The sequence below is a fragment of the Zonotrichia albicollis genome, chromosome 21 (assembly GCF_047830755.1).
Source record: "Zonotrichia albicollis isolate bZonAlb1 chromosome 21, bZonAlb1.hap1, whole genome shotgun sequence".
NCBI classification, from domain to species: domain Eukaryota; kingdom Metazoa; phylum Chordata; class Aves; order Passeriformes; family Passerellidae; genus Zonotrichia; species Zonotrichia albicollis.
In genome coordinates this window covers 6768342-6793042 of record NC_133839.1, presented here as the reverse complement: position 1 = coordinate 6793042, position 24701 = coordinate 6768342, and the positions used below count along the sequence as shown (strand labels likewise).

General features: G+C 46.9%; 2 protein-coding genes across 5 annotated transcripts; one reads left to right on the top strand and one right to left on the bottom strand.

Annotated features, from left to right (window-relative positions):
* The first annotated feature begins 65 nt into the window (after positions 1-65).
* Positions 66-4702, top strand: BBLN (bublin coiled coil protein). Its single transcript, XM_074556660.1, has 2 exons — positions 66-229; positions 3168-4702. Exons 1-2 carry the CDS (start codon positions 142-144, stop codon positions 3359-3361), a joined length of 282 nt encoding a protein of 93 aa, XP_074412761.1. The 5' UTR covers positions 66-141; the 3' UTR covers positions 3362-4702.
* On the bottom strand, positions 4366-24071 carry CIZ1 (CDKN1A interacting zinc finger protein 1). 4 transcript variants are annotated; one of them, XM_074556657.1, is made up of 17 exons: positions 23577-24071; positions 23151-23281; positions 21167-21282; positions 18552-18718; positions 17440-17575; positions 16479-16539; positions 13601-13680; positions 13161-13240; positions 12040-12222; positions 11591-11721; positions 11092-11176; positions 10423-10536; positions 9914-10093; positions 9250-9319; positions 8041-8162; positions 5161-5371; positions 4366-5076 (listed from the first exon to the last, which is right to left on the bottom strand). In XM_074556657.1, exons 2-17 carry the CDS (start codon positions 23252-23254, stop codon positions 4784-4786), a joined length of 2133 nt encoding a protein of 710 aa, XP_074412758.1. In that variant the 5' UTR covers positions 23255-23281; positions 23577-24071; the 3' UTR covers positions 4366-4783. The 4 variants fall into 4 exon arrangements, with proteins under 4 accessions (XP_074412758.1, XP_005490626.2, XP_074412759.1 ...); XM_074556658.1 differs by having other exon boundaries at positions 4904-5076; positions 5172-5371; positions 23577-24070; XM_005490569.4 differs by having other exon boundaries at positions 4366-5371.
* Between the last annotated feature and the right edge of the window lie 630 nt (positions 24072-24701).

The window sequence follows — 24701 nt, the reverse complement described above, 5'->3', positions numbered from 1 at the left end:
GCCCTCGGCGCTAACCACGGAGATCACCGCAGCGCCGGCCCGCGTGACGTGCAAGGCGCCCTGCCCTCCCATTGGCTGCAGCCCCGCGCGTGCACGGGCGCGCCGTGCTGGCGGCGCCGAGGCGCGGGCGGGCGCGGCGGGATGTCGGGGCCCAACGGAGACCCGCACGTGTTGGGCGGCGGCGCCGGCGACGAGGGCGACGAGGGCGGGGACACCTTCGAGGAGGAAGGTGCGTGGGGGAGAACGGGGCCGCCATCTCGGAGGGGAACCCGTGGCGCAGGATGGCCTGGCCCGGTCCCCTGGGCTGCGGGAGGCAGAGCGCAGGTGTGCCCAGATGTGCTCAGGTGTGCCCAGATGTTCTGCCGGAGCGGTGCCCAGTGCCAGCGATGTACCCGCTATAGGGCAGTGGGGCTGGGAGACTGCAGGGTTTGATTCCCACCCAGCCATGGGACACCCAGCTCCTACGTGTTGCCCTGGGATGGATTTTTTCTTCTGTGAAAAAATTATTTTGTGCTTTTGCTGGTGTACGGGGTGCTGATGTCAGGAAAGAGGATGTTCAGGTTCGGAAACCACAGGGCAGATCATGTGGGCAGCTCTGGAGAAGTAGTCATGCATGGAAAAAAGGAATTTAATGCAGCTTGGCAACTTCCACTTCGGGGCATTTCCGCAGTGCCTGGGTTTGCCCTTGGGTATGCTGGTTCTGATACTGCCCTGTCCGGTTAGAACCAGCCCGTGGAGAAAGTGAGACGACAGCAGAGCAGTATTGTGGACGTAGAGGTCACATAAAACTGGAATTCTTTCAGAGTAAGCACACTGCTACTCTTCTGTTGAAAATGGTGGAGCTGGGCTCTGCTGTTTCCCAAAACATTCTGTTCCCAGATGTGACCCACCCAGGTGATTTTAGGAGTTATATCTGGGATCTAGCTGCAGTGACAGGACAATCACATCTCAAAGTGTGTTCACTGCTTTGCATCATCACAGTGATTTGTATTTCATATTTTTTGAAAAGCTAAGAGACACATGGGATGTGATGGAGAAAGTCACTAAACTGGATCTACATCCTAAATAATTGGGTTGTTCAGCTTGTAATTAACTGGGCTTTGTGTGCTGGTCTTAAAGAGCTGCTGTTATTTCCTGGTCTAGTGGGGCTGAGGCTGGGGATCTCTTCCTTCACCTCAAGTAGGAAACCTGATTGTTGTCAACTATGCTTGTAAGAATGTAGAGGAGTTAATGCAATTGCCATGCTCCTGCTCAGTGGTTTTCCAATAAGGATGCGGTTATATTTCCCAAAAATCCACCAAGATTGCAACTAATGGAAAACAATCAAAGGTTTTTACAACTTATTTTTAAATGGGTAAATTTTTTTTATTTCCCAAAGCTGAAGAAATTATATACCCTTCATTTCAGTTTTAGGCATGGAGAGAATTAAGCTTCTGTTGTGATTACAAGCTTCTTTCCAAGCTGATGAATGTCCCTTGCCAGAAGTAGTTACCATGTCTGCTTGGGATCTGCTCACCATTTCATTGGAATATGGTGCACCAAGTTGAAAAGCTGTAATTCACATACCTTGAAAAATGCTGATAGTTTGAAAAATATTGGTACCTGCCACCTTTTTGGAAAGCATGTGTTTGTAGGATTGATTTTTAAATGCAAGAACATCATCAGTGCTATTGCTCATAGTGCCACCTCTATGCATACCTACAAGGCCAAACTTTTATTAATGAGCTCAAATGCAACATTACACAGTTCTCCAAAGAATTAAAGGCTGCAACACTCTGAACAGCTCCAAAGTTATAAGATTATAAGAAAAGGAGGATAATTATTTTTTTATAGTGAAACTTCTTAGCTATTAATAATGCAAATGACTTCAATGTTTAAATATTCACAGTTCTTTTAAAGCTGCTGGAAATGGCAGTGCCTGGACCTGGCAAAGGGGCAGCTGAGAAGGGCAGAGCTGGTCTGGGGGATTTCAGCACAGCCTGACCCTCCTAGGGTGCCCAGAGCACATCCTCATCCTCCCTCCTCTCCCCACGTCCTTCAGCTCAGCCCAGCGTTCCAGGCACTGTGAGTATCACGCTGGGCTCAGAGTGGAGAGGAGCCAGCCCCAGCCCATGAGGTTGGGCTTGTCCCACCCACACAGGCACCGTTCCCTGTCCCTCACAAACATCAGCCCACAGGTCACAGCTCCAGCTCTGCCTCCCAGCTGTGCCTTCAGAAAGGAACATGCCACTGGCTCCATCTGGGGGAGGTCCCTGCAGCCCCCCAGGGGTCCTGAATAACCTCTGCAGTTTATGTTGTCTCTTTTTTCAGTTTGGGTTTTTGTTGTTCTTCAGGACTGTGTGAATATTGCTTGGAGCAATCCAAAAGCAAGAGTTGCAGAAGCACAGCACTCTTCAGATGGGTAACAGAGCTAACACACACCACTGTGAAATGCCATTGCACTGAGGCACACTGCTGCACTTGAAACAATGCTGTGAATAAGAAACTACCTAGAGAACCAACTGCCAGGATTGTCTGCAGTGAGTCTAGGCTTAATCTGAAGTACCCAAAGCCTTAATAGAGCATGGAAATCCTGTGGCTGAACTCAGTGCCCAACACTTACCTTCCTGTGGAAATGATGGTGCCACTGCCAGCACCTTTGGGCTCATCCCCTGCTCCTGCCACAGCCAGGATGGCTGCACTGCTGTGCCAGCCTGACTCCAGCCAGGCCTGAGTGAAGCACATCCCAGCTTGGAAGCCTTACCCAGTTCACAGAAAACAAACCCTACCACATGCTGACAAAGTGCCTGTACTATCAGGAAAGGGGATTCCAAAGGCAGCTGAAAAGGCTGACTTGTCTTTGGGATTTACCTGGTACTGTTGCAGTCAGCGCTCAGCCTGTGGCTGGCTGTTTGTGTGTGAGATCTGAGATGTGCCCACAGTGGGTTTGTACTGCCCAGGTACCTTGCCTTAGATCTTGTTACCAGTGTTCCAGCTTCCCACTGGCCTAGTTTGATCAGGGAACAGAGCACATGCAGGATTCAGTTGCATTTTAGTTCACCCAGCCAGGGGCAAATAAGGCACAGCCAGAATGCTGTGGGCATGTTTTGCCAGAGCTCTTGCTGCCTGCTCTGACTGCAGTGACTTTGTACTTGCATTGTTGAGTCTCTCATCTCCCTTGCTTTTAGAATATGCAGCAATAAACTCCATGCTGGACCAGATAAACTCCTGCTTGGATCACCTGGAGGAGAAGAACGATCACCTCCACATCTGCTTGAAGGAACTGCTGGAGTCCAACCGCCAGACCCGGCTGGAGTTCCAGCAGCAGAGCAAGCAGCTGAACACAGGAGCTGATGTGCAGGGATCCCAGCCTCCTGCCTAGAGTCCCACCACACACACAGCTGGTGTTGCTAAAGGACAGTTACTGGTCACCAATTTAATGTAAAACTTGAATAGCAGAGGTGCCTCGTTTCTGTTACTTGTTCCTTTCTGTGTTGTATCCTGCCATTCATCTCCATGTTCTGTTTTCCTTTAGCTGTGAGACAGGTGCAGAAGCACAAAGGTGGCTGTAGGAGAGCTGGTTCTTTCTGCTCCCCAACATGAGCCTGACACTCACACTTGGTTAGAGCCAATTGTAGGAAACCTGAGCCCATGCAGGTAGTTTGCAGGCAGGCCCTCTTCACAAAGTGGAAAAAATTATCCCTGCTCTCTTTTTCTTAAATCCAACAAGGAGTATTATGGCTTTACCCCCTTTGGCAGGGGCTGTCCTGACTCCAGGCTTGTCCCTAAGTGTAATGACACTGGAGAAGATGATTGAGCCCTGAGGAGGGCTTAGGGTAGCTGCTGCCTTGAAGCTACAGCTTCTTCTCCCTTAGTCACATTAACTGTGATGTATGAAATACTGGCATGTGGTTCCAGATCACTGGACACTCCCACTCCATTCCAAGCAGATAAGACAAGCTACCAGGGTGATGCTTCTGACCATTGTAACTGGGAGCTGCCTCACTCCTTCAGCTGCCGTTAAGGACCAAGGTGTGGAGAGAGGCAGAGCAGCCTGGTGAGGGTGAGCCCCCACCACAGCATCAGCAACAGAGAGCAGAGCCCTCCCTGCACATTCTGACAAGGCACGAGAGGTTTGCTCTGTACTTTGTGATCCTGTCAGTATGTCCTAGAGCCAGCACTTTTGAAGCAAGTCTTACTGTTCTACTTATGTAGTGTTAAAGGAGTTTTTTGGAAAGTTAAAAGAGGTTATTTAAAAGAAATCCGTTTTATTAAAATCAGTTTGAAACAAACTTTGTTCCTGAGAGTCTCCACTATGAGAACAGATTGGATTAAGCCTTGTGGTATTAACAAAGGACCAAGGTGCATGTTTTTGCCTAGCTTAGGACTTGTCCAAGACTGCTTGTCCAACAGTGTGTATCTTAGAAAGGAAAGTGTTCTGAGAAGCAGAATTCAGCAGAGTCTCAAGAGATAAACATTTTCTCTGGAAAGGAAACGAGAGGAACTACAAAGAATTCTTAAATCTGCATCCATCACTCCGTGACGTTTGTCCCCTATGGAAATCCCATTACCATCTTCTTTCAGGTTCAACAATCCCAAGCCTCAGTCTTTCCACATAACTGCTGTATCCCAACTGTACAAGTAATAAGCAACACTATCCTGTATTAGACACGCTAAAGCCAGGCTTATTTATTCTTAAAATAAAAACAGCAGTAAAGTTGAAGGTTTTGCTCTATTAAAAGACTCAGAAAATAAACATTTCCAGCAAATATCATATTGTAAAGGGCTCTCCTTTAAGGCCACTCTATCTGGGTTTGCGCCTGGAAGAGCGTCTGCACCCAGCAGAGGTGAGACCGCCTGTCTCACCTTTGGCGAGGGAGGAAGGCTCTGCTGCTGCCTCCTGGCCTGCATCTGCTGCCTCCTTCTGTCCTAAGCCTCCTCCACTCCCTGGATCCTGGTGGTCCTCTGTGCCTGCCCTCTGCCTGGCTGTGTTGGCTTCTTCCTCACGTCCCAGGGGCTCCCCTACGGTGTGGCTCTCCTCAGAGAACTGGCAGTCGGCACTAGTGGCAGTGGACTTGTCCTGTAGACTTTCTTCTTCTACAACCATGATACCACACACATCATCAGTCACACTGGCCAGGCTCTTGCCCTCTGGCCTAGAGGTGGCCAGCTCACCCTTACCCTCCAGAGACCTTGAAGTTTGTTCTTGCAGGGCTGACAGCTCTGTGCCCTCCTTATCTATCCCATGATCATCATTCATCTTCTTGCTGGTATGTGCTGTTGTAGCAAGAGGCTGTTTTGGATCATCCAGCAATTGGGAGCTGGAGCCCTGGGAATGCAAAGGAGCCTCGGGGTAGGCAGTTGTGGCACGATGCCTTGCTGCCTTGTATCTCTGCAAATACAAACAAACCAACGTGAGAGAGAAGCCCGGCTCAGCTCCTGTCACTGCAGCAAAGCAGCAGCTGGTCCAGGAACACCTGTACAAAAACAGTGGTGAGTGGCAGGGGCACAAAGTGATCTCAGCAGCTCCTGGCCTGGCTGCTGAGGCTCTCAACAGAGAAAGGTCAGCTCCTGTGAGGAAAAGTTTATTAAAAACTGAAGTCCCTCTCGCATTACTTAATGCTGAGCGAGTGCATGGCAGACCTGTGGTTCCCGAGACAGAAATCACGATCTGGCAACTGTTAATGTCAGACTCAGGACTCTGTAGATGTAACAGTGCAAGTGACAGCTCCTGCTTCAGCTACTGCCAGGACACACACCCTGGGCATGTGAGGCTCTGCACAGCCCTCAGCTACTGCTGTGATTTAATGTTTATCAGCCAAAGCAAGGCTTAAGCTGAAAGCTTTGTATTTCTTCACTCTGTTGATACAATCTGCACAGTCAGTGGAACTGTTGACAGGAAGGCTACGATATCATATCCATTATATCTCGTTACAAGTCACTGGGGTTTTGCACAGAGTAAAGGTAAGCATATCATCAATAAAAGGACTCATTTGCACTCACTATCATGATGAACCAGTAGAGGTCTGTAAAGAGATTAAAATGGCTACTACGCATGTTCTAGACGGGATTTCAGGAAAACAACTCACTGTAGCTAGCTAACACATAGCAGGAACCCAGTCTTCAGTGCCCAGAGAGATGTGACCTAAAGGAGCAAACTGAAGTTCACTCTTTCCCACAGCAGTTCCCTTCATAATCAACTCCCTTTCAGCTGCCTGCTAAAGGGTTCTTTGAACTGGCACTAGCATTACACCTGACAATTTCAGGAAACAATTTCGAGCACAATGCCTTTCACCGGTCTGCAGTGTGGAATTACAGCACATCTGACAGGCAGCTTTACATTGTAATTCAATTTATCACTGCAGGCTTGTTCCTCCTCTGTCCTCACAGAGGGATATGAACAATATCGTATCACACTGGAATTGGATCAGTTGAGCCATACCGTACCCAAACCTAAGCAGGTCCAGGCATGCAAACTGGTGTCCAGAGTGATGCTGTAAATTGTCTCAACAGCACACAATTCTCTGCTTTGAAAACCTCTGCTGAGCTACTCTGCTGAGAACACCCCAGCAACTGGCAGTGATTTAACTCAGACTGTGACAATCCCAAGGCACCCAGGCAGCCAAGAATAATAGTTATCTGCCTGCAGACATGTAAGTCTGGACTCCTCACGAACTCCCCAGGTCATTCTGGCATGCATTTGAAGAGCATCTGATTTCAGCTCTAAGTGGGCCAAAAGAGTGACATAAGTGGTTGCTGCTGCAGTTTCACTCTATGCTGATCTAAAACAAGCCAGGAAAACAGCAAGTCCAATTCCTTCATTCCTGAGATGACTAGCTGCAGGAGTGGGAGAGGATGAGCAACCATGAAGGAACAGCTGTGGTCTCCTCCCATTCCAAATCCACTGCTCTGAGTGCTGGCAGAATTCTAAAGCACTCCACCCCTTCCTGGAGGCAGTGATGGCTGACTGGGAATAGTTTCTTCTGGCTGAAGACTAGAAGAAAACCATGAAGTTTTGGGGACTAGGGGTGTATGTATGTGTGTTTGGTTTTTTTTTTTTTTTAACACTATTTAAAAGGTGGTAGGGAAGTACAGCAGTTTTTGTGGGTGCAGGCAGAGGACCAAGTCGATGTGGGAGCCTCCCTCCTTGCCAAGGACAGGGAATTGGGCTCTCCCATACAGGAGGGCCCAGGCAGTGGTCATGGGATAGGGCAGAAACAGTGCAAGTCCTGTGTACCCTCTACAAGTACTAATCCAGGCCCCTTACCCCCTGGCAAGTCAACAAGGACAGAACAACGGAGGCAGATTCCAGGCCAGCCCAGTAGGAAAAGCTTTAGATACAAAAGCAGCGAGGGGCAATATGGCTTCTTTAGGTGGAGCCAGAAAAGCAAAGGAACAGCATCAGTTTGCAGAGCTTTGTGCTAAGGAGTTTCTAGGAAAGGGCAGCAGACAGAGAGAGACAGACAGATAGACAGACAGACTTCCTCTTGCAGGCTGACCCTGGGGACAAATGGACTCTCACCAGCTTGTAGATTCTATCACATAAAGAGTCTGTAATGTTAAATTTTCAGATTTCTAAGGTATCTGATTTTACCAGGCCTCTTCCTGGATGAATCACACCCACGCTTTTGGCTAAAGGAGCTGTTCTTGCAGTATCACACCTGGAGATGCGTATGCACCAGCTTTCTTTACAAGGAACAGCCTCTCTCTCCTGCTCAATCCCACCTTGACCAACCTGTAATCTAACAGAGAAGAGGCCTAGGCTAAATGACAGACTCCACAGGTTCAGCAAACAGAGCGGACACTCTGAGGAAGATTCCCAGCCAGAAACAGGCAAAAAGATGACAGCAGCAGTAGCTGGGAAGCAGGACTTAACTGGTTTTAGATCTACAAGGGCCAAGGGAGACAAAGACAGAGCACACCAGGAGAAAGCTACAGCATAATGGACACCAAGGATGATGGAAATGAGCTGGAGACAAGACAGCTAACGTGGTGGATTCACTGGAGAGACACGCACGGGGGAAACAAATGCCAGGCCATGCAATCGCCAAAGGGTCTAACCTGAAAGTTCTCAAAATGCATCAGGGACTTGCAGTGTGCGAGCCGGGCAGCGGAGTCGCTATGGTAGAATTTGTGACACAGCCTGCAGAGGTAACCTGCGACGGGGACCAGAAAATCCAGGCCTGCGAAACGGGAGGGGAAGGGAAATCACAGATCACATTGAATGGAACTCAAATAATGAAAGCATGTTAAAAGAGAAGGGGGATGGGAGTAAAGGAGGAGAGGTGGAAAGCTTTGCTTCTGTTAATCAGGGATTTGCAAGATGACTTGCTGAATATCTCATCTTACCATGGAATGGCTGTGGTTGATATTCAGAGAGAAATCTGGCTGCCAGAGCAAAGAAACTACACAGAGCGTTAAGGGGGGAAAAAGGGAGAAAAGAATACAATGGAAAACTACAGAGAACATGTGATCTAATGTAATGGGATCAAACCAAGCAGAAGACAGCAGGCGCGCAAGAGGAACACGCAGAGAACATTCACAGCATGAATCATTATTCCATCTGCCACACGATAGTGGAAGGTTACAGCGATATGGAAGATCCGTGTAAACAGAGCTCTCCTTGGGCACAAAACAGCCTCTGCAGAGCTGCCCTCCTCAAACACCAGTGGCCCTTAGGGGTTTGAAGTCAGTCGCTCACAGGGTGGGGACCAGACAGGGCCATCTGGAGGAGCCACTGCCCACCAGGCCAGCAGCACGGCTGAGGAACTGCTCGGAACAGCGTGGGGGTTCTGAAGCGGAGGAAACATGCACAGTTTGGGTCTAGCAGAGAGTTTGATACTGTCAGTGATGCTCAGTATCTCTCTGCAAGCTGCATTTCTGCTGGAAAGCATTCCAATCAATATGCTTTCCGACTCCATCTTTCCAGAGCATCCCTCATTTGCTACCTACTTTCTTCAGTACTCCTGCCCTGCTTGTTCCATGTCCTACCTTAGAAATGTATCTGGCTCTCAATCCTTCTTCAAAGCAAAAGGCAGCTGACAAACATCAATCACATCCTCATGTTTTATCACACAGTAATAAAGAAACATCCTGCTTTCAGGAGAGGTTCTTCTCCAGGCAGCAGTGACCTGCACCAGTCCAATGCAGATGCTGGAGCACCATGGCCCAAGTTATTACAACAGTAGGTAGAGACCATCCTCTCCTACAGATACAGCATGTGGCCAGAGAAGGCTCTGTGGCCCTTTGTGCTTAACTCTGCTTGCTTACCATAGGCTGTGTCTGGACAATACTTCTCACTTCCTTCGTAATCCTCCAAAGACACTTCCTTCAGCCCAGTCTGGAAACCGAAAGAACATTAGTGCCTACTGTATCTATGGCAATTGTCAGGCTCTTGCATTTTTCTGGTAAGCAAAAATGGGAGCAAAACAGAAGATTCACATACCAGTGACAGAGTTACACAGCCTTTGATCAGGGGCAGATGCAAACCCCAATGTCAGCAGACCACTTCATTACAAGGGCTAAAATCACTCCTTGCACTTCAAGCTTGAAGGAGCTTAGCCATGTACCTCCTTCTTGGTAACTGCTCTCTATTGGGAATGTCAACATAAACCTCTACACATTTGCTATCAGACCCAGCCACTGCTGGGCTGTTCAAAGAGACTATATCAATACTGCTTTGTGCTCCTCAACAAGGTTAATATCTGAAGACAGCAGAAGCTGTACAGCCCAGCAGAAACACCTGAATGTATCCCACACACAGTGCCTGATTCTCCTCCACATCACCCTGTGCCCTGGAAGAGCCCTCCAGTCCCACCCTCCTGCTGTGCAAGACTGAGCAGACTCTTGAAAGCCTGAGCTCAACCAGCCTAAGTCACAGGATCCCAGAGCAGATTCTCAGATAGGTCATTCCTTCTCCTGTTGCATAGCATACCTGTTTGGCAGCAGAATCCTCATTCTCCATCAGCACTACATCATGGTCTTCCTCCTCACCAGCTCCTCCCTCCTCCTCCTCCTCTTCCTCATCATCATCTTCAAAACAGCCAACAGCATCCACAGTGATCAACTCCTCTGAATCTTCTGGGCTCCCCAGTTCCTTCTCTCCTAGCCTAACCTGTAAGGGACAGAAAAGAAAGATCAGATCAACTTTGCACTCACCATTTAACCAAGGAAGAGCCCAGACTCAGGACAGATTGTATGTGATGAGCAGAAGGGACTGAAAGAGGGGCATAAAGCTCTATTACTTCTAGACACATCCAACACCTCCCTTTTTCACACAACAACTAACAACTGAAGTTCAGCAAAAGATGAAAATTAAAACAGGGTTGGAAGAAGTGTGTATCTTCCTTTCAGCCCCCTAGTAGTCAGGAAAGCAGAAAGTTATTCTGCTCTACAGTGTGGCTGCCTCCAGACCTGCACAGCTCTCCATGCAGGCAGTATTACCTCTTTGGCTTTCTGTTTGTGCTCAGGGGACTTCATATGCTCCACAAACTTGCGGGGGGTCTTGAAGTGGCGGCTGCAGACGGTGCAGAAAGGACGAAGCGAGCGTTTGGCCAGCTAAGGAAAGAGGGACAATTTCATTTCACAAAAGGCACTGCTTTGGAGGAATGCAGATGAATCTTGAAACAAAGTCAGCCCTGCATCCTGGGAGACCACACAGAAAAACAGTTTCTTCAGGAGAAAGGGCTCCCTAACTCTTATCCACCAAAAGGACAAAAAACATGCAGAGCAAAATAAGCGTGTCTTAAAATAGGTGTTCTTTCCCTTCTTCCCTAAAAGTCAACAAATATGCTGGCCTGCCTGAAGTTTAGCTTGAAGAGGCTGCCCACCAACTCCTCCATTCCATTGATTAGGTGAGCATGCTAAGCCATATTTCTTAATAAAAGTCAACCACACTGACACATCATGACAACTGGAAGCTCCAACAACGCCAGAAGCAGGGGGTAGCACTGCAGTGCCCTTGTGGAGGGAGTTACTGGCAGAACTTACTGTGCACCCCTCCACTTCAGTCACTTCTCCTTTGCTGCTTGGGGAGCAGGAGGTGCTACACACTTCCATTTAATCCCCGGACAAAAGGTCAGTGCAGAATGAAGTCCATGCTATGGCTGTTACCTTGTGTTCCTGGGTCCTGCGATGTTTGATGAGGTCCCCTGTGAAATGCACCTGGCAGGTGTTACACCACCGCTGCTGGGTCTCTCTGAAGTGACAACAGACAGAGCTGGAAGTCACACCTTTTTCATTCTCCGTGGAATACTGCAGGTAGCAATCAGTCCCTGGCATTGTTTTCTTCACAATTCCTATCTTTACAGGCTCGAATTTATCTTCTCTACTTCTCACCCACTTACAGGTTGCTTTAGCTTGTGCTGACAGAAATGCACCAGATAAAACAGATCTCCTACTTAATCTACTGTATTAAGAACTACACAGGTCAAAGTCAGCTCTGGTATCCTTCAGAAAGATAGAAAGTTGCCTGAAGGAGATTAAGGCTCTTGAAACCAGAGGGGGTTTGTACTTTACCTTAAACTGACAGGCATCCTGATGCAGTGAAAAATTTTAGAACCCATGTAGGGCCACACTCAGATCCAATTTTCTACTGCAGACCAACACTTACCCATCTTTTCCTGCTAGCACCTTCTGCTGTTTCACCATGGGCAGTAGTGAAACAAAACAAACATTGCTCATGTGCTGAATCTCCCCAAGTCGCTGCTGGTGCTGAATTCCAGCCATGTGGGATTGGAAATTCTGAAAGAGAGGTTAGGAGAAAAATCCTTTTAAATGTATTCCAAACACAGAAAATAATAGGTATGAGCTGTGCTTTCCTTTCTTTTGACTGCTGTTTAACAATGAAATATAAAAGCTTAAGAGCATGGCTGCCTGTGGATCCGCCCACATTCTCTCTCTAGCAGCTTGCCTGCCAGCTCTCAGGAGAGGTTTATTTTTTCTGCATACTTGTCATCATTTCTTATGTTCCTTGCTCCTAAAACATGAGCCCTTGCTAACAAGAGATCAGCCCTCTAATTCCCATCTCTTGACCACCCTGTCAGACCTGTGCATTTTTACCTGCTGACTGCAGCAATTGGTCTTGCAGATGTAACAGTAGAATTTAAGGACGGATTCTGGGTTGGGATCAGCTGTGCCCACGTCGCAGGCCCAGTGCCCTGGTTTCAGAGCTGTGGTACTGATAGCTCTGCTCTCACTGCTCTGCTGAATAGTCACTTTCAGTGAACCTCCAGAGCTCAACACCTGTCAAAAGAAGGAGTCAACATTAAGTTCAATCCCTCAGTAGAATAAAAATTACACCTGCTTTTTGTATGTCACCCAAGCTCTTTACCCTTTAGGAAAATGCACGTAAGCTTGAGCCCACAGGAGGCTGATCAGGACTCTCATACACACTCCTCCCCAGGCTGCTAAATCAGCAGTCCCTGTGTCGTAGCACCAGCCCTATTAGCACAGATGGTTGCTTCTGCAGCCTCTGCAGCCACTGTATGATCCAGTCTCTGGGGACTGGAGCCACAAACAATTGTTGCTAAGGGACACAATCAGCTCATTTTTCTCCACAGCAAAACTAAAGCCTACTCAGCACAACACCTGATGGAGTCAGGAACTCAGACATGGGCAGGATGATACATTTGATCACATCAATAAATGTCTCCAATTATGGAAGACTGTCAAGTCTGATTCACACCTGAGGTTAAATCTTTGTCTGCTCACAGCTTTACACAGCCTGAGGTCCTGATTTGACATCTAGCATGGGGGCCACGTATTTCATGCAAAAGACTCTCAGGTTGAATCTTTTAACACCACCTGAATCTTTTTACACTTGCTCTTTAGCAATATGAAAGATGTATTTAGCTATGGCCCTCCACACATAGAGTTTAAGTAACTCTTTCAATTCACCTTTCCATCTTTCCAGCTGAATACAAAAATCTTAATGAATGCCCCATCCATAGGCAGCAGTAGGTGAGGAACGGGCCAGCAGAGGTACAAAAGCAGCAAGTCAGAGCAGACTGTGCACTAATTGCAGACATATTATGCCTTATTGCCAGGGACAACAGCTTACAGCAGGAGACAGAGCTCCAGACGTGGGTGCCAGCTGGTTCCCAGTGGCAACGAGCTTCTCCAGGATGGAGGGGGAGGTTGTATGTTCTGCACCACCCCTGCATGGAGCGGTGTCTGCTCACCTCAGGAGCCTTCGGTTCCTCTGAGAATTTCCTCTCTCTGGAGAGATCTTCAGCTGGGTACTCCTTTGCATTGTCTGTACCTAAGAAGGGAGAGTCCTTTTACCTTTTAGCAGTCTTAAATCAAAACAGCAATGACAGGAAAAACAGAGCAGCAGGTGAGTGAAGTCAGGGAGCTTTCCTCACAGCACTGTTGGCCATAAGCCAGTTCACAAACCTTTCTCCTTATCCTTAATAATTAAGACAGAAACATCCAATCATTTGCCTTTGGCAGGTAACAGATATTAGGGGACATAGTTTGTATCTGGTTCATAGATTTTTTTCCTGTTTTCCCCATCCTGTACAACTGGGGGAAGAACATTTCTGTAGATCCATGGGACCTACAGGTGTTGTTCCACCAAGGAGAGCCCTAAAAGTTCAAATCACAGGGTTCAGCAACTCACCATCAGCTTGGACATGGGTGCATGAGACTCCTGCTTTCTTGCTGTCTGTGGCATCCTCTAACGCAGACTCGCCAGTCCCACTTCAAGGATATCAAGAAAATTACCTTAATTGCCATGTTACAGACACGAGTTTCAAAAGGCACACCAAGGCACAGGCTGGGGTCTAACCTACCACACTCTCCACTAAACACAAATCAATAAGCTACTGGAAGTGGTATTTCAGGCAAGAATTTGGCAGAAATAAATAAAATAATGTAGAGTGGGTGTTCTAGAACGGATTCAGAAACAGCAATAATGTGGACAAGAAAGCTACAACTGATTTTTTGGTTAGCTGCCCTCTCCTGCAAGAAGCCTGAAGGGAATTAAGTTCATACAAGAAATATTCTCAGTAAGAGTAAGAAGAGAACTATTCTTAGTAATATTCTCTGAGAGCTCTCTCCTGTCATGACTGGTGACCTGTAGGGAAATTGCAACACCTGGACAGTGCTCCTGGCTGCTCTGTACACGAGAGAAGAGACCTATTAGCACTGAAGGAGTTCTCCATGGTGCCTTTACAGGGATTTCACCACAGCTGCCTGTGGTTCTATTCATACCAGTCGTGTTTCATTTCAGAGTCCCTACAGCTCTGCTTGTGGGGGAGGTGAAACTCCACAAAATGCAAATCAAAAGGGCCTTGCTTTTGGTGATCTCCTAAGAAGAAAAGCGTTCCTGAGGGGACTATTGAGAATAAATGTCTGACTTCCAGAGGGCACACAGTGTTCTCTGCAGTCTCTTTCTACATCCCCCATTTTTCTGTCAGGACTAACTTTCCACCATGACTTGACTGTCTGCTCTGAGGGCGGCTCAAATTCCCACCTGCTGGTGTCCTTGTGCCAAGAGGGAGCAGCACCTTCTGCACCAGCAGGACAGAGGATAGCGCAGGTAGCGCGTCCCGTTAGCCGCGCACGCACACCGCATAATTCATCAGATTGATAAGTGATAAGGGAACTGGGTTACACAGCTATAAATATGCAGCAGGGTTTGGGCACTGCAAACACGAATTAAACAAGAGTGACTGGCATTAACATTATTTGTCAGGTGCTGCCAGCAGGCTCAACGCTGACGGTACCACACACAGATGGTGCCAGCACTCAGGGCGAGGGTTTGCAGCCTGAACTGCAAACCTAAGGAGCGATCTAAGGGAGCAAAAGCCACCATGAGCATGATTTAAAGAGAAAATGGTATTCTACAGATACTTGTCATGCCATGCTAGAAGTGGGTGTTCAAGGAGGATTTGAAGATCATGAGTGCTTTCTGCACTGGAACGAGGATGTTGTTCCAGGTGTACAGATGGTACATAGGAGCAAAGGCAGAAGTGGGAAAAACCTGAAATGTAGAAGGAGGCTGGTATTTCTGGCTAAAGGGAAATGGAACAATGAAGCATGAAACATAATTTTATGACATAGATGGGGGGAATGCCCTTCTCATTTGTGAAGGGCAGTATGAGAACAGGGAAATTTTTTTTTTCACAGATCCTTCATCTGTTCATTGGAAGATACTAGAAACACTTAAAAAAAAAAAAAAAAGCTAAGGAATAATCTATTCTAGGTAAATACCAGCCATAATATATGCATCAAATCTAGCAGTCCCTAACTGCAGCTTAGGAAAGAATTTTCCTAATAGCTGGCTTGCTGCAGTGAGAGCTGTCATTCCTCAGACTTGATTCTTGTTTTCAGTGCATGTAACAGGACTTTGATTAATACCCTGCTAAATATTAATGTAATTAAAATTAAATTAGCTTTGGCAAACAGATTAACAAAGCATGCACTCAAATGTATTCGACCTAGCTTTAATTGAATTTATTCACTTTCTTGCTAATCAGAGTCCATAACTCACGACGGTCCCTGAGCACACAATATTTACCACTCTTTAATGTTTTACTTTGATGTTTGGATATTACCTTGATAATGTAATCCTGGAATATTCCCCCTAAAGCTATGCATTAATCTGTAACCTACAGATGGGAAACAGCGAGGTGAGGAAACTTGTCCAAAAGCAGGCGGCGAACGCCTGTCAGGGAAGGTAAGAGGGCCCAGGAGTCCTGACTCATCCTCGTTAACATATGCTGGAGAATTCTCAAGTCAGTGCCTACAGAAATCTGTATTCACTCCTTCCTCTTCTCCCTCCACACCAGCCAAGGGCGGCAGCTCTGGGAGAGGAGCAGCCCGGTGCAGATGGCAGCGGAACTCCGCGAGTGCCTTCCCACTAGATGGCAATGCAGCCCTGCCTGTCCCTGCCGCGCCCTCGGAGGCCGGGATGGGGCTGCCAAGGCCGCATCCCTGGGGGATAATAGGATTGCCTTTGTCTATTTTTACCCAACAGACACAAGGCTACCTTTGCAGAAAGGATGCAGAACTCAACGCTCATGGATACAGGCTTGGATACTATTGATTCCCTTTCCTTTATCATTTCTCAAAATAAACTACCCTCCTGTACACCTACTGTAACCTAATATATTCCAAGGCTTTCTTACCCTTTCTGCTCATTTCTTTTTTGACATTTAGGGAAGAAACTGAGGAGAAATACACCAGAATAGAAAAGAACCTCTATGCTTCTTATAGGGATCCTAGCAGAAGAATACACAAACAAACTCAGCTTTGTTGCACATCCAGAGGAGGTGCCTCTCTCATTTTTCATTCTCTCCCTAGCAGAGACCCCACAACACCCAGTATCTCAGCAAGCACCACAAGATTTTCTGAAGCAAGCTGTTCACAAGTATCTGAAATACCTCTTACATGCTAGACAACAGGCCAATAGAGTATACAGCCCTAATTATCAGAAAATAAAATTAGACAATTCTAAACTCAGTAACTATATCAATACCCCATTCAATAAATACCTCTTCAGTCTTTTTGCTGCAGGCTCAGTGTTCAACACAGACTCTGCTGGAGTTCTTGGCTCTGCAGGAACACAGAAGGAGACTTCCTTAGCAAAACAGATCATGCCACCTTGGGCGTGTTCCATATCTGAATAGCAAATGCCAATGAGGCTCTGTTAGAGCAAACAGTACTAAATACTTGCTTATTCTGAATTTATGAGCTGCTATGACAAGGTTAGATAATGACCTCAAATATTTGAGCTTTATTGCAATGTCACTGTATGAGGTGTTGATCATAAAAAGAAATATGTGTTTGTATCTACTAAATGGGTCTCAGTCCTGTACCTAAGTGACAAGAGCCATGATCATGGGAACATTAATATAAGCCAAGGTGGCACATCTACTGACAGCAACCAGTTAATAAGACAGTTTTCACTGCTGCATATTCCCTGGTCACAACCTCATCAAAGCCTGCAGTTTTAAATCGTGCACTCCTCAGTCAGAAATGACATTCCCACATCTGTATTGTATCTGACATCAAGATACTCAGTGCCAGCAGTTTCTGTTTTGACAAGTGGGGCACCAGGACTTTCAACTCATCTTTTTCTTAGCTGATTGTTACTGGTTCTGCTTGATGTGTTTGGCTGCATGAGATGTTGACTTCAGCATGGGTAAGGCAATGTGAAAGCTTTAATTTCAGACTGGTTTTCTTCCCCTCCCCATCTTAAACAGAGCTCAGTGTCATAAGGGACTTCTGAGAGGCATCCATGCAAGAGAAATCGAGGAGGCTCATAAAAAAAAAATCAGGTAGAAGTGGTACATGAAGCACATAGCAAGGCTATCACAAGCAGTTTAAGTATTTACAATTAGAAAGAAACATAGCTGATTAAGCCTAAAATCATCTCCAGTTTTTGCTGCACGACTAGTCAAGAGATGTTTATCATATCTGCAAGCAGTTGTTTCACTACAGGCTCCCCCTTACCTGTGGATGGTGAGGAATTGTTCTGCTCTGACCCTGCTTGCATTCCCTCTGCAATTTCCATTTTGTCATCACCTTGTGTCTGAGATGAAGAACCAGGATCCAGTTCCCGCTTCCTGTCAGGAACCCTCTGGAAGTCCTGCAATGGGCAGAGAGTCACTGCCTTCTCCCAGTCCTTAACACACACTGCCTAAAGCACCAGTTTTACTGTGGGGCAGGAACAGAATTCCAGTGATAATGGAAAGAAGTAGATGGCTCCCAATGGACTGCCTCACCTAAGGCAAGCTTACATAGCCAAAGAGAGCGAGGTATTTCAGTTCCACAGGCAGCCAGGACATGTCCCCAGAGCTTTAAGCAGCAGCTGTAGGAAATCCAGCTGCTTGCAGAGGGTAGGATCATGCTAGAGGAACTCTGGCAAGAGGTGCTTGGGCAGGGAAAAGGATTGTCCAAAATAATTCCCCTTCTTTTGACTATAGAGTCCAAGACTGCGAGTTTACCTTATCCACCACATCTTTTTGACAGAATGGGATGAAATATGCCAAAGCTAATCTAAGAGGAGGCAAGTAGCAGTCAACCCAAGAACCATTTCCAGGATACAAAAGAGGTCTTAATTATGGAAAGTGAGAAAGGTTTTCACAAAACAAGAACTGTAGATTTTACAAAATCCACAAGTAAAAATACGAGTCTGATCTTGAAAAGTGGGAAACAGCCCAAAGAGGCAGAGTGTCCATAGTAGGAGCAATTTGTCTGGGAATAATAAACTGCTATTGAACAGCAAAGCACTTAGCCAGGATTTCTTCTGTTGTAATTACTTTTAAGCTGATACCTCTAAAGGCTTCTTTTATACCCCAGGTTTAAACAGTTCTATCATGGAGAATTCTCTCTCTTGGGCAAGTAATGACAAGAAACTTTTGCACTGTAAATGTAAATATGGACCACAAAAGCCTTCGGGATGGAATGATTTCTGCATTTCTGTGTCAGCAGCATGGCACAAAACATTATTTTCTTTGTAAGGCTCTCTCCCTTCCCTTTTGTACTCCGCCTACTGTGCACTCAACAACTGCAAGTGTAACGGGAGCACAAAGCTCCCCAGCGGCTGGAGAGCACAGCCCCACCTTGCGGAAGGTCCGGTTCTGCCGCTGGAATGGGAGGCTGGGGAAGCCCAGCCGAGCCGGCTTTAAGGAGACCCCGACAGGCGGCGGCCCCAGGAGGGAATGTCTTGTAGCCTGAGGGAAGAACTGCTGCAGTGCTGGCGCCGTCATGTTAAATCCACGCAGGTTTCCTATAAATGCAAACACAGCGTTTCACCACCCTGTGCTGTGCAAAGGAGAGAAAATCTTCCACCTGAACAAGCAGCAGGTGGGGAAGGGCTCCTCTACACAAGACCCTGTCCTTTACTGGGCACTGCAGAGGTGCTCTGTGCTCTGCCCTCCTCAGCACACAGAATGATTTGATGTGATAGCAACCATTACTATGGATCAGGCTATTTAATTATAATTGCCACTCCAGGCAAAGATCATTAGAGCAATTATTTGATCCGAGCACATTAGCACTCGTGTTTGCAACAAACAAGGTCTTGTTTTACAAAAATTCTCTGTAAAAAAGGAAAATTCACCCCACATTTGTGCAGCTGACTGCCCACACCATAGCTTGAAGCTCTTTAAAACAAGCCACTAAAAGCATTTCATTTAAAACAACACCAAACTTTAAAAAAAAAAATCCCACAGTCCTCTCTGCCACCTGGTTGTCATGCAAGCTCAACATGTCAACCTCAACTCTGACACTTGAGACTCTGCCATTTCCAATTATAATGCTCTGCTTTCTGAACAGTTCAGCATCCACAGACTATTAACCAAGTGTCAAAAATTTCTTCTGAAGACAGTCCTTGTCACTCCCATTTCAGGTGTGAGGGAATGGAGAAGCCCAGATGCCTCAGCTGTACCCTCAGAAACCATCCATCATTCAGGGAACCTGGACTTAAATTGCCATTTTTTCTCCCTCACTCAAATTAGTGCACACTCCAGCCTTTTAGCAGCTGTCAAAACAGGGCAGCAAAGTTTGGAAACAGGCACCCAACACCTGAAAAACCAAGCTACACTCCTAAAAGCCTGCAACACAATAGGAAGTACTCCCTATGTTTGTCTTGAAAACCAATCTAATCTATTATTACTTCCCATATATAATCCCTTACTGTAAAAGGGCATAACTATATTAAAAAAAATTAAATCTAACAGAAGAAATCATCTTCTGCTCTTGGCTTGACAACATTAAAGAACCACACATCTGTTTCATTTTGAAGTATTTATCTTTTCCTATTCCCACTGCTGAAGCCACACACAGCCAATGAATTATTTATGCTGATGCTTCCCAGGGACAGAAATGGCACAGCATCAGATATTCTTACATGTAACCCAAACCTGAATGGCCAAAAAATTCATGTCCCTAAAAAGGGCCACATGGACACTGGCAATCATATTCCATGTTACCTGTGGCTACCTGAGGTAGGTGACTAAGAGAAGTCACAACTCCATGGAGAGGTGAAGAGGAGCAACACTAAGATAAAGTGCATGTAAAGTGCTCATTAACATATCTTATCCTGCTCTATCTAATTAGCCCCAAGGCCTTGGCACACTATTTAAATACAACTCCTCAATAAAAGATTCAGGGAAAAACGTCAGCTGCAAACACATCTAGAAGGAGCATGACTGACTGAAGGCTGGAGTCACAATTTTTCCTGATATATGTACACCAATCATCAGAGCACGGCTGGTCCTTTCTCACTGTCACTTTCCCTTCAACCTGAGAGAGGTCTGTGGAGAGCCACTGGAGTCACTGGAGAGCCCTCTCATTAAATGGGCAAGGGAGAACAAAAGGAGAGTTAACGACATGCAGAATAAATCTTTTGTCTTCACATCTGGACATGATTCACAGGCAAGGTAGAAATTGCAGGCATTAATCTAGACTAGGCACTTGAAAACTATCTCAGGTACTGATTTTCTGTGTTGAAAAGAACTGTCAGGTTAAGACATGAACAAAAAATAAAAACATATCTTTATTCCTATTATCTTTACATTAGCAATTCTATTATTAAAGCAGCTTCATAATTTGTTTTGAAAACACAAAAATAAAAGGAAAATCCACTTGTGGAAACATAATAATGGAAAGACAGAGATATTGCCCACCATAGAAATTACAGTCATTTCAGGGAATCAAAATTTCACAATACAATTGACACCCAAACCATCTTCTGCCTTAATATACTGTGTTTGTTTGTACTGCACTAACTCTGGACAAAGAAAATAATCTACTGCAAACAAGGCTAGTGTGTACATAACAGATAATTAAATAAATGGCCTTAACCTTGTAACCAAGAAAGACAAACAATCAAAATCTCAGTATATTATCTAAATATATTGATGAAAAAATACTGGCTCCATCATGCCTAAAAGGGAAGGAATGTATTCAGTATCTAACCTGATACCTCCTAGTGCTATTCCCAGTTGTGAACAGCTGGGCACACGTGATTTTCAACAACTGAAGAGCCTCTGTTCTGAGGACTAGGGAGTAATTTAAAGAGAAGATGGAAGGAAAAAAAAAAAAGAAGACAACAAACAGAACTGCCAAGCACAAGAACTGCACTGGTTCAGCAGGAAATAGCCATGGTATGGTTTCAGTCCAAGAGGATGATTAAATAACTCCAGTAAGTAAGCGTTTCCCATAACGACAGTACCTTGCATCTGCTGCATGAGTAAGGCCCGCTGAAGCATAGGATTGGCACTGAGCAGCGATGGCTGATTTGTTGCCCGTAAGCTCAGCATCTGTTGCTGCTGCGGCGGCGGCAAACCCCTGGAAAAAAAGGCATCAATCATGAAAACCCAATAAAAACTGTACCCTTCCATTCCAGGCATAAAACAGAGGGGCAAACGGCTGAAAGGCTGATATACATGCATGAAAAGACACCATGCGCTGGCACTGTATCCTCTTTCCTCCACTCTCCTGGAATTTCCAAAGCTGACAGATTGTCTATCAAAGAATTTGAGGTCAGAGACAACTCCTTAGCACCAAGCCCACATAGAGCCTCCCAAGCAGCACAAAAAAAGCCCAGGAGCTGACTGCGGTTCTACAGAATTATGCAGCACCCGTCAGGAGAAATGAGTGATCTAGATCAGCAGCTACATTTAACACGACAACAAAAAAGTTCTAAAAAACAGGGAGTTTTTGCAGTAGCTTAGAGCTCGTTTTCCCAAAATCAACACCTCCCACACGGAGCCAGACAGGTCAGAACTGTCAATGGTGCCCCCTAACTGCAAGAACCAGATGGAAAAATAAAGCACGGCCTTCATATTTAAAACACGAAGAGGAAGAAGCAGCGGGGAAGAACTCTCCAGTTCTAAGGAGGGTGGAGCAGACGTGAGAGAAAAGTCTGAGGAAACTGGCAGGCACTTCTTGAGGCGATTGCAAGGTCAGGCCCACCTCTATGCACGCTGCTGACACAGCTGAATCTGACAGAACTGAAGAGAGGTACAAACAGGATCGAAATATCCACCCTGACAAAAAAACCCAACCCCTTTAACAGAATTCACAGCAGCTCATCTTCACATTTGCTGCTCTAGATTGTTCCAGTCTCTGAGCAGAGATATTTATACTGCAAAAATCTTACTTTTAAAGGTGTAAGATGCAGCGTGCTATCTAGCAGTCAACCCCTTACTGGCATTTTAAGTGCAGCTTTTTTTATAGCATAAAATATATAAAAATGGTAAAAAGATTTGCAGGTTCATATTTTGAGTAAAACAGAAAATTTCCCACGCTTACCTCAGAGACAAATGCCTTATAAGGATAAAGTAATACAATAATTCCTTAAATAACAAATTAAATTTCTTCCTAAATTCAAATCCCATTGCTTTGAATTTGCAAAGAATAAGTCTTTAAAGATAACAGTAACTGCAAATGGATGCATTATTTCAGAGAATTTGTGCTGGTTCTACAGATCTCAGTTCATCGGGGACAAATGCTCCTATTTAAGTTGTTTCACATCTTGCATTTTTTAGGAAAACCGTGGTTATTTTCTGGCAAATGTTCTTTCTCCTTTCACAAACAAAACACAATTTTCTCCATCCCGTCCCTGCCCCACCGTGCTCAGCCTTAGAGCTGGTGCCATTGCAGAAATAAGTTCAATCATCGCACCCACAGCAGTAGACCCAGCCAGAGAAAGCAAATAAATAAACACTTTAAGTTCAACAATAAAACAATAAAGTGCTCGTGTCTGCTGAGGGTGGCTCTGCTGAGTGCTGCGTTTCTGCAGGAGAAGGCGTTTTCCCCGAGCCCCGGCTGCCCTGCCCGCCCTGAGGGGCTCGGAGCACCCACCCACCCAGCGCTCCCACAGGGACTGCCCGGGTCACCCCCGGGCTCTCGGGGACGCCAGCCCCGGAGGGCGGACAGGGACCCCCGGAGCGCTGAGCGGACACGGCAAGACCCCACAGGGGCCGCCGCCCTCCCTCCCACACCCCCGGGCCCCTCGGTGCCACCGGGCTCGGCCCCGATCGCGGCCCGCGCCCCCCAACTCCCGCCCGCCTCCCTTTGTTGCCTTCCCCGCCAGGGGAGGGCAGCGCCGCACCGGCCCCGCCGCGGCGAGCACGGACGGAGCGGGGAGAGGCGGAGGAGAGCGATCCCCCGGGACAGGCCCCGGATCCCCGGCCTCGCGTAGCGGCGCTTACCGGCCTCCCTGCTGCGCCGGAGGGTGGTGATGGTGCTGCTGCTGCTGCTGGAGGAGGTGCTGGAGCTGCAGCAGCTGCTGCTGGAACTGCTGCTGGTTGAACATGTCTGGGGAGCCCCGAGCGAGGCGAGCCTGAGACAAAATACGGGAGGGCGAGGGAGGCACCGGCTGCGGGGCTGGCGCGTATCAGCCCAGCAGCCATTGAGCAGAGGAGCCGCCGCCGCTGCCGCCCATTCATTCACTGAGCCGATCCCCCCCTGCCGCCTCCTCCTTCCCCCCGGGGTCATCGCAAGCGGCAGCCTGTGGAAGAGGTTTCCAAACCCCACCTCCCAAAACCCGCTCCCACCCTCCCCTGCCCGCGGCGGGGCCGCGCCGGGACCCGCAGCCGCTTCCCGTCCCTTCGCCTCCTCGCCCCGCCGACACTCACGGCGCAGCCCGCGGCGATCACCGCTCCCCGCCCGCCGCCTCCATCTTCCCGCCGGGGACAACAAGCACCTGCCCGGCCCCGCTGTCCGGCCCAGCCCAGGCGGGAGGCAGCTCCTTGGGCAGGGCTGCGGGACAAGGCCGCCCCCGCGGGGCTGGGGATCACCCCCGGAGCCTCCTCTCAGGTCGCCCCAGCCCGCAGCACCTGCATCCCTCATTCCCCGCGCAGAGGCGGCATTGAGGTTCCCTGTCCCTCGAGAGGGCTGGGAGGGAATGGACACCATCTGCCCAGGGCTGGGCAGGGAATGGAATAAACTGCTGCACAGGAGCAGCAGATGGCATCCAACAGCGTGGGCTTTCTGCTCTTTGTTGTTTTTGGTTTTTTTTTTAAATAGTCCAGGGGAATCTTTGGTAACCATCTCACCGAGAAGATGGAAAAAACCCAAAGCAGCCTCTGGCCATTTGCTGTGGTCACATCTTGGCAAGCCTATTATGAAAACCTGGAAAAAAACAAACAGGGACTTTTGTAATATTGCTTTATACTGTAGACTGAGATGACTTCTCTAGCAGGTCCGTCCCCCTTTTTTTTTTTTTTTTTTGGTTTGTTTGTTTGCTTGGTTTGGTTTTTTTTTTGGCAGGGGGTGGGTTTGCAGCAAAACCTTTCGTGCACAGCTTGTTTTCCATAGCAAAATTAATTTTAAGCGCTTTCAGTACACACAGGCTCTCTATAAAAATATACTGTGACTATCATTTCTTCTTATGCTAAACCTCAGAAGGATCAAGATGCATTTCTGATCCTTGCTATTCCAGAGAATCCACCCTGAAATAATTTACTTTATAGTCTTTTTATTCATGCCAGTAAAGACTACTTGATTCATAAAGTTCTTGGAATTGATTTTTACCTGAAAGCATTGTAGGCTGAACACAGACAGTTACTGGTGATATACAGTTATAATTAATAATTTTAAATGCAGCAGCATATGTTGATTTTTCCTTTGGTTCTTTTTATACCATCCTGATTTTACAATCATCAGTTTGGAGATGACTATCCATATTAATCAATGATGGGCTCTGTTCATGTCCAGAGCCCTTTAAGGCTGTCTGCACACAGAGAAAATGCTTTCCTGTT

Coding starts and splice junctions, on each gene's coding strand:
- BBLN (XM_074556660.1), top strand. CDS start 142: ATGTCGGGGCCCAACGGAGACCCGCACGTGTTGGGCGGCGGCGCCGGC. Junction 230..3,167: donor GGACACCTTCGAGGAGGAAG/GTGCGTGGGGGA, acceptor CCTTGCTTTTAG/AATATGCAGCAATAAACTCC.
- CIZ1 (XM_005490569.4), bottom strand. CDS start 23,254: ATGTTCAACCAGCAGCAGTTCCAGCAGCAGCTGCTGCAGCTCCAGCAC. Junction 21,283..23,150: donor CCGGCGCAGCAGGGAGGCCG/GTAAGCGCCGCT, acceptor CTTTTTTTCCAG/GGGTTTGCCGCCGCCGCAGC. Junction 11,722..12,039: donor CCAATTGCTGCAGTCAGCAG/GTAAAAATGCAC, acceptor CCTCTCTTTCAG/AATTTCCAATCCCACATGGC.